General features: G+C 38.6%; 1 protein-coding gene across 14 annotated transcripts in view; it reads right to left on the bottom strand.

Moving 5' to 3' along the window:
• Positions 1 to 362: 362 nt before the first annotated feature.
• The window catches only part of rbfox1 (RNA binding fox-1 homolog 1), a 1,150,117-nt gene continuing 1,137,413 nt past the window's right edge, over positions 363 to 13,066 (bottom strand). For 7 of the 14 annotated variants that reach the window (XM_062964632.1, XM_062964629.1, XM_062964635.1 and 4 more), the window contains 2 exons: positions 9,205 to 9,280; positions 363 to 5,276 (listed from right to left, as the gene is read on the bottom strand). In XM_062964632.1, the coding sequence (XP_062820702.1) occupies position 5,276; positions 9,205 to 9,280 (77 nt within the window). In that variant the 3' untranslated portion in view covers positions 363 to 5,275. The other 7 variants (XM_062964630.1, XM_062964633.1, XM_062964636.1 and 4 more) reach the window with 3 other exon arrangements.

Below are 13,066 nucleotides of genomic sequence, written 5' to 3'. Positions count from 1 at the left end.
ACATCTTTGCAGACAGCCAATCCTCTCACACCAGAAGCGACTTGCAATCTCTCAAGTTGCTCCTGAGTAGCCTTTGAAGGTCTTCTAGGAGACTAATGCAGTCTATAGCAAAGCTCTGCAACCAATTGTATTTCAGTTAATGCTTCTGGCTTCCAAATTCATAGTTTATTAAGAATAATAATAGTTAAAGCCCTACTATTAGCCCCAACCAAAGTAGTCCCATTTTACCAATGAGAGTTGTCTATGTTTTTACTTATTTACCATCCATCAGTTAGTTCAACTGGCTTACACTGAGACTAACTAACAGAACTGTTGCACATAATAACTACAACAACAACAAGAACAGCAACTCTGGACACAAATTTATTTACACCGTTTCAGACGAAGCTTTTATTTTAATATTACAAACCATTTTTTTTCTTTATTCACAAACCACTGTAGTGATATAAACACTAATTTCTAAAGACAGATATACACACTTGTTGGGTTTTAAGATTTGTAACTGTTTTGAAGTCACGATATTCTACATATGGTACTTAATTGTTTATTTTTTAAAATCAGAATTCATATTATCAGTAGCAATTTATATAACTGGAGAAGAAAGAAAAAACACATTCCCTATATCAGACATACATTGGAATAAAATGAATGACTGGAGTGTTGAAGGAGTTTTCACAAAAATAGTTTCCAACAGCATTTGGCAAACCTCAACCATCAGCAATTATCTCCAAGAATTAAACATCAGATACACATTGGGGGCTGCATTGAGGGACACAGCCATGGAATTCAACTTAGAATTACACATGAGGAGATCTTTGTGTGCAAACTGATAGTTTGTAAGAAAATAAATATCTTTAACAGTTAAGTACTATCATTATAATTCTTAAAGTATTTCTGAGTGCATACAGACGTGTTTATTGGAGCAGCCAAGCCACATAGATGCACTCTATTGTTTAGAATTGGAATAATACATTGCCTGTGCACAGCTCTGATTGGCTGATGTACGCGATGTCACCAACCCACATTATTTTGAATGAGTTTGGAAGTCTTTAACGATAAATATTAATAAATATTTCCCCTTTGAAACAATAGATGCCTGTTTAAACTGTAATGAATAAAAGTGGGCATATTGGGTTTTTTTTTTTTTTTGGAAAGGCAAATAACTTTTCTATTTGAATCAGCATTAAAATAGCTAGTAGTGAATGCATAGCAATCAAGTTGGTCGAAGCCAAGGTATGCCCTCTCCCCAGGAAAGAAAGTTTTGTTTTCAATCATATTTATCAAGCTCCATAGCAATCCAATTTGGGAGAAATAAGAATTGATAGATCAACCTATCCCTGTTGATTGGTGAGATTATTATTTTTAAATCAGAAGTCAACAATATCCACAAAATGTAATAGCCATATCCATCCACTTCTATTCCAGTGTCGTGGTACGTCTGTATGCACCCTTGTTTTAGAACCCCCAAAACTCAATATCAGATTAACATTTTTCTGATTCTTTTGGACATTGTTTAAGATCTAATCACATGAACAATGGCCATTTTAATCCTAAACGTCTACAATGAAATACTTGCTTTGCTAGGCCTATAAAACAGCACAAGCTCATGCTCCACTGAACTCAATAGAAGTGAATGAAGACCATCCCTGAAAGCTGGCTTTCTATAGTAGTAATGGGACTATGGGACAGTTGCAGACAAAGCCCAACTAAGGCTAGTGACTGTGATGTCAATGGATTTGTTCCAGGATTTAGTCCAGACTTTAAAGGAAATTCTCCAAGATACTGAACCTGTTTTAAAGATGTGATTCCGCAACCTGAGTGGTACCTTTAAAGTTCAGGCTAAAATTGGATGTGGAGATACTGTCATCCTGAAATTGGCCAACTTTATGTCCTTAGAACTATGTCATTTCCTACCATTGGAGGGTTTTTTTTTTTTTGGACAATCAGGGTTCCAAAAAAGGAAAGGATCATCACCATCCATAGTGGTTGGTGGTCTGAATTTATTTTGGAGGGGTCATTCTGAAATTGCCTCTCAATAGAATCACCTAGATCTAGACACAGGTCTTAGGAGAGATTTTCTGGCCAGAAGACCATCTCATCACCCATGTCTAGAACTATGATGATCCTATCTGTATCTAGATCTAGATATGAAGGACTTTCTCATCATTCATCAGATCTAGCTCTAGATATGAATGATGAGAAGGTCCTTCTAGTCAGAAAATCTCTTCTGGGGTGCTGCCCTTGTCAATATGGTGTCACTCATCAAGAGTGGTATCTTGATTTGGAGAACTACTTTATGCCTATGTGGCTATTCCTCCATGTTGAACATGAGGAAGCTTGGTTGGGCCGGAATTGTGTGCTCCTCACCGAAATTGATCTCATCACACTTCTGGATTGGGATCCAGAAGCCTTCCTGTTCCTTCCCTTTTCCGTGCCTTCTTTGAGTTGGTTGAGGGACCCTGGTTTCTAAAAAGCACCTTTTGACGTAACATTTGGGCTCAATGTGGGAAAAGTTGCATTTGTACATGGCAATTTTTTTCTGGGACTATGGCCTTAATCTAAAGCTAGCAAGAAAGGATGAGTTAAATATGACTAAATATATGAATAAATTATTCAGTCCCTGACTCTGATACTTTTTAGTAGCCTATATTTTGCATGGCTTTATATATTTTCCTCTCTTTCTGTCGCTCCTTCTCTGTCTTTCTCATTCCCTGTCTCTTTCTCTCTCTTACACTTTCTTTCCTCCATTCCCTCTGAGTTGGATTGGAGAATGATGTTATTATTATTATTATTATTATTATTATTATTATTATTATTATTATTATTATTGTCATTGTTATTTTAATTCCCCCATCTTTGGATAGAAATGCTCCAGAAACCTTGTTTTCAAATCTTGTGAAACTTTATTGATAGTTATCGTTCAACGGGTCATATTTTGCATGCACATTACGATGACATAGGCCGTCCACAAACACTTTTTGAAAAGCAGAATTGTTTATAGCAAGTTGGCAGGTTCACAGCAGTGAATTGATCATTTTTTTTTCTTTTTTAACTAAAGTGCTTGCCTTTTTAAAAACCTTTTTTCTATCCCCCCTCCCTTTATGGCACGCACGGTACACATGAGAATATAACTATTTTTTTCGGCTTTGATTTATTTTTAAATACAAAAACAAGAAGACCCCTGACAAACACCCCAAAACTTAAGGTTAACTTGTAAACAGGACAACATTATGCACGGACAAACTGCAATTTTCCAGCTGTGCCAGGCACTGCAGCTTTGGCATCGGTTCTTCGGTGCCTTGGAGGGGGAAAGCAGAGTTTGATGGCCAAGAACCTGGGGCCCGTTCACACTATATAATTATAATGGGCTGATTACACATTAGATGTCAAGGGATCAAGACAAGAGGTTCGTAATTTTGCGGAAGCACCAAAACTCATTGGCTGAAAAGTTTCAACGCACCTCCTTCAAATGCTAATCCCAGGATCCCATTGGATGGAAACGTGTCAATTGAAAGTGGAATCAGAGTACTATGATTCTACAGTGCGGACGGGAGTCCCATGTCTGTCCTTGGATTCTTGGGTTATTTGTTTCTTGGAAACATTAAGTTACAAAACAAGATGGCCTTCGGAGCTGGAGACGGGGCAGCAGGTTTTGTAACAACTCGAGAAATTGCAGTTTGCTTACACGACACGATCATGTTTCAAAAATTACTAAGCTGATGAAAATACCATGATTATCTCTAACTCCATGTTTGCAGTACTTGTAAAATGCGTATATAAATTTTGGTATATGAGTAGCATGGAATTTGGTAAAAATGATTTTTTTGTATTTTTCTTTTGCTCTAACAGTTGGTCTAACTGGTTTTTTTATTTTAAATCTAACACGGCGTTAAGGTGTGTAAAGTCCTCGAACTGAACAATCCCACGGCACAGATGTAAAGTTTTTATATGCTTTTATTTTATTTTTATTTATTATAACTGGTACAAAGAATTTAAACTTTTTTATTACTTTCTCTCTTTTTTTATTGGAAAAAAAGAAAAAAAATAGAAACAGTGCTTTTTAATCACCCTTTTAATTACTATTTTTATTATTATTATTATCATTATTATTATTATTTTAATCCTCCCATAATATAAAAGTCTGCAATGATATCAATAATTTATTATACTGGAAGAAATATAAAAAAGAATGCTTGCTTATGATCTAACTATCAGGTATTTACCCTTGGTTATTTATCTCTCTATCTCTCTCGCTCTCTCACTCTCTCGCTCACCTGCCTTTTTCCCTTTCTCTTTTTGCCTAAATAATTGGAGCAAAATGCTACCTGGTGGAATGCATTAAGCGCTGTGCCTTTGGACAGCTTTAGATTAGGTTTTATGTACAGTTGTCTGTTCAAGCATCCCTCTCTTGGCCTGTTCCCACCCCATTTCCCTCCCCAGCATCGAAAAATTAACAACATAACCTTTGGCTTTGAATAAACAGTGAATAATTTAAGACAGTTGAAATATGACTACAAGGTGCTTTGGGGGGATGGGGTGTCCCAGTTTCTGGTTACATTGAATTGCACCTCATTCCGACCGTCTCGGTTTTATTTCCTTTCTCCCTCCCCCTTTCTTTCTTTCTTTTTTTGGAAAAACTAAAATAAATGTTATATGCAAAGGGAGGGGGGAATGATGTCACTTACACTCTTACAAAAACAAGTGAGGAATCCCAATAGCTTAATATTCAGCATAGATATTTCATTTACATGATATAGCGGTCTTGATTGTGGCTCCCGAAACAGGTTTTTTTTGTTCATTTCTAGCAGCGTTCTAGTTCAACCACAACAATGAAAATAATAATAATAGTAATAATAATAATAATAATAATAATAATAATAATAATAATAATAATATGCCTTCTACAGCCATCAATCAAACTATGTAACCTTCAGAAATGAAAAGACCCACAATATTAAAATACACAGAACAAAATATCTGAGGTATAAGATAAAAAATGTAGATTTTTTTCCTCTTTTTTATTTTTGTTTGTTTTTTTAATATATTTTTTAGAGTTGCTAAAATGATGCACTACTGCATGTATTGCAATACCCAGGCCTCGGAAAGCTTCCTTTTTTTGTCCCCACATGGGAAGGGTTTTATGGTTTTGTCATTTAGTATGGAGCAAAACGGCTGTATCCCCCTCGGTATATACTAGCCTGCAATGAAGAAAGAACGAGACCCACATCATCAGCATGGCTCCTAGTCTTGGCATCAGTCAAGGGTGCAAAAGCATTCTGAAACAAAGCAATTTGATGGATTGTTTTTTACTTCGGCTTTCTTCACAACTGGATTTGCAACGTTCATTTTTGCTACGACTACTGCCCCGTCTCTCGGTGGCAAGCAAAGTTCAGGACACACCATCGAAACCTCTGCAAACAGGTGCCAATTAGGGCTGTCAACCGATCAAAGAACGTTTAAGCTGATTAATCATCTGCCCAGAAATGATGGAATGCATTGATTCAGTTCACATACATGTTTAGTTATTTGATTTGTTTTAAACTGCCTAGACCTCAACCTCAATGGGGTTTCCATTGGGAACTCCAAATCTCAGAAATGGAGACATGCTGGCCAATATTCCACATAGGCTGCTCAGTGCTTAGTTACATAACTTCTGTATACGTTTAGTAATATTAGACCCCCAAATCCAGTTGACTTATCCATTGATCAATGTAAGAATTGTACATTCAGTGTTGCCAAAAAAGAAAAAGAAAAAAAAGAACCATCGCTTTCTCAGAGTATAGAATCACAGAATTGGAGGAGACCACAAGGGCCATCCAGCCCAACTCCATTTTGCCATACAGTGGTAGAATTGGGAATGTTAAGAGCTTAGCGCTTCCCAGTAGAGCCTCAAAGAAGACCGGGCCCCTCTATTCTCTTCACTGTGCTGTTGCTTCTGCCATTGTTGAATGCTCAGGTGGGGAAATGGCACCATCCAGGGCTGATTGGTGCTCACACTTTCTCCTCTCCATGGAAATACCCCCAACTTATCAATGGATTATATCAAAATCCATCATCTTGGTCCCAGAACTATCCTTGACTTATACATAATGCTTGACGTCTACACAAGTATATAAGTAACTTCTCCTTGCCCAAACTCTTCCTCTTGGCCCACCATAAGAGCCAGCAACTGAATCAGATAAAGAAGAGGTCTGTTCAGTTTCTAGATAAGGGAGTAAGGAAGTTGACTTTTCACCGAAACCCTTACAACAAGGATCTTTCTGGTAGTAGAGCGTTGGGTCCATCCTTCTCCTTATGTCCCAGTCAGAAGCTGAATGGATCTCCTTCACCCAATCCATCTGCTAGCTGTTAAAGGTGAGCTGAGGTTGGCATTTATGGAGTTACAATAAGACTACATTGACTTATTGAACATAGTAACTCTAGACTACATAACCATAGCTGTAATTCCAGCTCTTAATTATTGATTTTTTTTGCCTTTTCTCAAAGATGTAGATCCCAAAATCTACATCCACTCTAGAGTAGAAGTACTAATCAAGTTAATGTTTACCTATACCTTTGAAAATGCACATATGGAATCTACTCAATAGGTACATATGCTATGTTTCAGACCTAGATGTTTTGCACTACTAGGGAACTCCAAATTAATTTATTTTTTTCCCTTCTGCAAAATTGGGAGGGAATTCTCACTGGACTGAATGATTTTGGGTATGTGTCATTGCAACAATATCTGTTTGCTATTTTTGCAAAGGTAAATCCAGTTGCTTCTATAGTCTTATTCTAGTTGGTACTAATAATCAGATTTAAGCCATTGGGTGCAGAAGGGTAAAATAGCAAATGGAATAAAACAAGTGATGCAATTTCACATTCAGTTTGGTTGTCTAGCATTAAGCAGGTGCAAAGTATGTTTGACGTATTTATTTGACTACACACACATTTCTTTTCTATATTGTTTAAGTCCTTAAATTTTTGTTTATCAACTCAAGCTCCACAGGCTACAAATTGAACTAAATGCATACTTAATCAACCAGCTATCTCTTTTTTGGAGGAAAAATGTAAATGGTAGTTTTCCACTGGTGTTTACCCTCCAAGGGAGATGTAAGCCAACTTTTCAATCAAGAGTAAGAAGACTGATAGCATCTGCATGTGCTTGAACACTGTTCCCTGTGCTACAAGAAAGGATCTGGGTTTGTTTTTGAAGGTGCAGATAACACAGTAATCAAATCCATGAATAATCTAATCCGCAAATGTCAAAACTGCAAATGTGGAGGGATGATTGTAGATACAGATACAAAGCTGATCCACTTGTGCAAATGAATAATATATGTATCTGTGGAGCACCTTCCTCCCTTGGAATGAATGAGGTAATTATCAAGGAAGATATGCACAATATTGAATATGCCACACTTGTTCAGATCCTTGGAAAGGGATTGATTAATCATACATTGTATATTATGGACATATAAATAAATCCACCCCCTCAAATAAATGGGACTTATGCTTCTTATAGAGGAGACTATATTCTTTAGAAGGAGACATACACTGGCAGTCTTCAAGCCGAGAAAAGATTTAGAGGGAAAAGTCTTATCTAATTAATTGTGAAAAGAATTTATAGTTGCCGAAGATGGGAAAGACTATATATACTGTATATACGCGAAGGGGTTTTTCAGCCCCCTTTTTTTAGCTGAAAAAGGCTCCCTCGGCTTATAATGGGGTCAAGGCTGGGCAACAGAACCTGGAGGCCATTGCTTGCAATATATGGTATAGTTCTCTCTTACCCTCCCTTATCAGTGTGTTTTCCAAAGCTTCCCTCGCTCTTAACCAAGGGAATGTTTTGAAAAGGGATAGACGCCCTTGCAAGTCAGGAAGAAGAAATATATATATCCATTACTCTTATAAAAGCATTTTCCCTTTAAATATTTGTTAAACTCTCCTACAGATATATAGGCATTAACTCCCTGCATGCATTTGCAATCCCTATGTACTTACATATTTGTATCTATCTATATACATTAATTTTATATATGAATTTTCCCCTCATATGTTTGCAGATCTTTGCAAATCCTATATAGATCCATGTACATGTATATCTGTATCCATATATATATATACATTATTTAACCTACTGATGCTGCAATTAATGTAATTTTATTGGTATCTATTTTTATTTTGAAATTTACCACCCACGGCTTAAACTCCGGTCAATAAATTATCCCAGTCTTTTGTGGTTAAATTAGGTGCCCCGGCTTATATTTGGATCAGCTTATACTTGAGTACATGTGGTACCTCTTTCTATGTACAATTGTCTGTCTTGTATGTGTATAAAATGGTATTGACTGTTTGCCGTGTATGTATGTTCTGTGATCCACCCTGAGTCCCCTTCAGGGTGAGAAGGGTGGAATATAAATACTGTAAATAAATACATAGTTGAGAGTAATGTTTGCTTGGTTGCACTCATAGTCTAGACTGCAAGAAAGAAATGTGGTCCCATGCACATTTCTTGGAGGGCGATTTCCCCATAGCACAATAAACCCATTATGCCCAATACAATTTGCTTGTTGAATTTTGATGGGCCAATTTCATTTCCATCTCAACCAGTAGTTCTATAGAAGAAATGGAGACACTTGTTTTCCCAATGAAGAGGATCAGTCAACCAATTCCGCCTTCCCTCTTTGTTCCCCCTGTATAGTAATAATTTCAAATATTAACTATAATAAGGGAGAGAGAATAGATGGGATTTAGCCTGGCTAATGGCAGAGGCCCAGCAGTCTTGATTTCAGCTCTGAATGATAAGCAGTGGTGTGGCTTGAACCTTGGGGCTATGTAAATTCAAGGCATGGGGAGAAAAAGAAGAGTGAATGCATTCCATTGGTGATGGATTTAATTATCAAAAATGACTAATTATTCCATTAAGGTAAGTGCTCAGCTAGGTGGTATTCACAGAATTAAGACTATATATATATATATATATATATATATATATATATATATATATATATAGTTTCACGCACTACATTTGCCAAGAAATTAAGACATTTATCAAGTTTACAGGGAAGGATTAATGTGGCATTTTAGCTGCCGTTAGCATAAGAGACAAATTCAATTAAGGGAAAGTGAGAAGATGTCAACCATGCTAAGAAGCAGGGGAAGGAAAGGAGGGGGTACGGAGAGGGGGAGACGTTGTGGGAGAAAAGATGGGACACTTACCATGGCACCAACGCCGTAGGTGGCTGCTGGAGCAAGTGTGTGGTGGTAGGGGTCGGCAGCATAAAGTCGTCCGTAACTACAAAGGAAGCAGAGGGGAGGATTAATAAAGAAAGCACAAACATATTTTACATGCGGGGGGTGGCGGGGGGGATGGCAGGGAGACCACCAGAGGATTAAAAAAAAAGGAATTGTGAAATGAATGCAATCAAACATTCCACCCTATCCAATTATACTGGAAATGAACTGACTCAGCGCTTTATGGAAGTAATATCCCCTGGGAGAATGTGTTCCGCTGGCGAAGGGAAATGATGAGGGGAACACAAACGTATAATTAGCTCAGGGAGAGCCATACCAGCCAACCAATATGCATGGTGGCTGAGCCCAGGGATTCGTCATGTTCCCCGACTCCTTGCTCAAAGGGCAATGGGAGGCAACCAGTGGACCCTGGTAGATTTTGATAGGTGATCCCAAGCTCTATATATATATATATATATATATATATATATATATATATATATATATAGTCACTGTCCTCTATCAGATGGTTAGTTAAATATATTTAAACTAAGTAACCTCTCCCGACTTGAGCCCTTAAATTTGATGACAACATCATTTGCCTATGCTCTGATTGGAAAACATACCATTCCCATGATTCCACAGCATTGAGCCATGGCAGTTAAAAGTGGTGTCAAATGGCGTTCATTCCATGATGTAGATGCAAGAGAACCATGTCTAAATTCATGCCCAGTCTTTAAAACTCACCAGGCAAGCCATACTCTCTCAGGGCTCATCTATACAAGTCACTTAATTGAAACCCAGAATGAAGTAACAATACTCTGGACTAATCCTAGGGGCAGCTACACTGCCCATCTCCTTGACTCCAGCGATAGGGAGAAGTCTTGTTTGGTCCCACTGGACTGTCACCTTATCTTGGTGGTTCCCTCTTACCATGGATAAACTACCATGAAGTTCTCTAGAACTCCATGGCCATCTGCTGCAATGACACGAATGACGTGGATCCAGCTGATCCCCTTTTCTCTGCATTGCAGAGTGCAGAAAATGGCAATTCCGGGCCATGTGGACAATGGACTGCTTTAGATTACAACTGTTCACACTAAGGCTTCACCAAAACCCCAGAGCTTTCCCTGATTTCTCATCATGCTGTGTAAAACTTGTTGAACTGATTTTACCCCATGTTATAGACTGGAAGTCCCTGGATGTCATCTGGACACCCAAGTTCAAGCATTGGGATTAGACACCAATGTAAAAACCCTAAGACTTCATGAAACTAGGCCAACCATAGAAACCTACTGGCAAGGCGTAATCTCTCATGTTCAGAAAAAGGCAATGATAATCTTTTCTGAAGAAATCAAGTCAAGAATGCTCTGTGATAGCATGGCTGTAAGTCAAAGTTGACTTGAAGGCATATAACAATGACAACTAATTGAATGTGGTCAGTGCAAATGAGGAAGAACTTACATAGAGTTTCTTTTGGGGGGGGGGGTTAACATAATCTGCCTATTTCTTCACATTCAACATGGTGAGACCTTTAAAAAATTGACGACGGGAGAAAAATGAACCATTTGCATTTCCCATCCCTACCCAAATGAGATGTATTGCCCAAAACTCCACAATCCTGTTCTAATTTTGCTTTACAGCCAATTTTGACAGGAGCTGAACTCCTCGACTCGGTTGAATTGCGTAAATGATGTCAATTGGGATTTCTTTTTGTGCATTCATCACCCTGGAACCAGTAGGAATTCATGGTCTGATTGGCTTTTGCTTTCGAAGAGACCGTTCTCTGCTTTGCGCCGCAGAAGGTCAGGTTCATGGAGAAACAGAGACGTTAGAATATGGAGGAAGACATTTCCAAAGGACCAACACGTTGATATTATCTGAGAATATGCATCAATTTTTTTCCAGATGATGAATAGACTTTTTTTCTCTCCTCAGGGTGACCTCTACCTTCAGAATATGATGGTTTTATTATGATTAATAAATTTCATTTCCACAGAGGAAAAGGAACAGTGTCAGCTTAAACTGAAAAGCATGCAGGCTCTCTTCTTTTTAAATGCTAATATTTTAAAACACGCCTTTACACGACATGAAAATTGAGAAGCGCAAAAGGTTAGCCCCGTGGATACAGACGCCGCTCTCAAAGGGATGAGAGAACAGGCTACATTGTTAGCCTGGGAGCCAGTAAACCAGGACAATCCTTGCATCACTATGCTAGCTATTGGATTTCTTTTCACATCATGTTTTCCCTTCAATGAGCTTCTGAATGGTTGCTATGTGTATGGTTTCACTTTGCTGGCTAAAAAGACATCTGCACAAACATGGATTTCACTGTTGTTATGAGGAAGAAAGCGAGGGAGGGAGGTGGAAAGGAGACAACTACAGAGACATTATTTTACAGTACTCAGCTTCACTATTGAGCTTCTCCCTTTCAAATTCAACTATTGCTCCTCAAACACAACCATTATGGGAACAATCCTGAAATTGGGCCTTAATCAAAATGGCTAGACACTTGGGCTCGTCTAGATCATGGGCTCCGGGACATTTTGCAGCCATTGAACCATTCACCACTCTTTCCAAGTCTACGTCACCAGCTATAAGAGTCATCCTCAGGAACTTCAGGATTTCCCTGGGAATCCCCTGAGACAAAAGCTATGGCTGTGACCTCAGTAAAGGGGAAATATTTAGGGTTGACGTTTCACTTACATCTCCTGACGTTTCACCCACATCTATGGCAGGAATCTTCAGAAGTTGTGAGGTATATGCCTGCCATAGATGTGGGCGCAACGTCAGGAGAGAATACTTCTGGAACATGGCCATACAGCCCGAAAACACACACAACAACCCTGTGATTCCAGCCATGAAAGCCCTTTGATCACTCACGGAAAATATTTAGCTGAGTATATGTCACTTTCTTTTGGTGTTCGGCCCATGTTGGAAATGGGAGAAGGTTATAACAGAGCACGTGGCAATTCCGATCATTGTATGATTGGCAAGAAACCTGTCCTCTGCAATAGCCCCAAAGGTAAGTTATGATGGGCTACAGTTAGTTGGATTTAGCTATGTTGTAATCCAGGATGCCAATCAGGATTTATCATAATAAATGCAAATATCAATTATAGTTTGAGTATCCCTCATTCTCGGGCAGGTGACAAGACATGGAGGTCTACCAAACCTTCAAATGAAGCATCAAGGTGGCGTCGGCAACATTTTCCTTGGGGAGTTGCAAGTTAAGCTGGTTGCAGTTAGAGCCATAAACACAAACCAAAGCAACATTCATCATTTTGTCTCTGGGTAAATGTTCTTTCTCTTGCCTTACACCTGGAAAACGGCGTAATCCTAGGATTACACATAAGATCTGCTGTGTTTCCCCCACGCAGAGGCTCCCATTCATTCTCGAGCAGGTGGCACAAACAGAGACAATTCATTATTTTTCCCTTGCCCAGCTTTGTTATCAACCAAGGAGTGGAATGCAAGCCCCTCCATTTACAAATTGCAGAAACCCAAGCTTGCTGTAATCTTGTCAAGTTGTCACGTTTGACTAACCATGTGAACTGACCTAGAACTATGAAGCACAAGAAAGGCAAGCTGTCAAAGAGATAATGACAAAGATGCCAGAATGGGTTGCCAGTTTCTCACGGCGGGCGAGGGAAGGATTAATCAAACTTCAACTATGCAAGAAGAACGGATAATCCAAGTGTTTGCTGGGCTGCCTTTTTGGGGAACTGCTGCCCACATAATTGCACTTCGTACCCTAATAGCTAATCTGTGATCTTTTAAAAAATGCCAGGCTAATTCCCATGTAAACTGTACACTGCTATTTATTGCCTAGACAAATAGATCGAGG

The sequence above is a fragment of the Anolis carolinensis genome, unplaced genomic scaffold (genome assembly GCF_035594765.1).
Source record: "Anolis carolinensis isolate JA03-04 unplaced genomic scaffold, rAnoCar3.1.pri scaffold_13, whole genome shotgun sequence".
NCBI classification, from domain to species: Eukaryota; Metazoa; Chordata; class Lepidosauria; order Squamata; family Dactyloidae; genus Anolis; species Anolis carolinensis.
The sequence above is the reverse complement of the archived record's forward strand: the minus strand, read 5'-3'. Positions and strand labels throughout refer to the sequence as shown.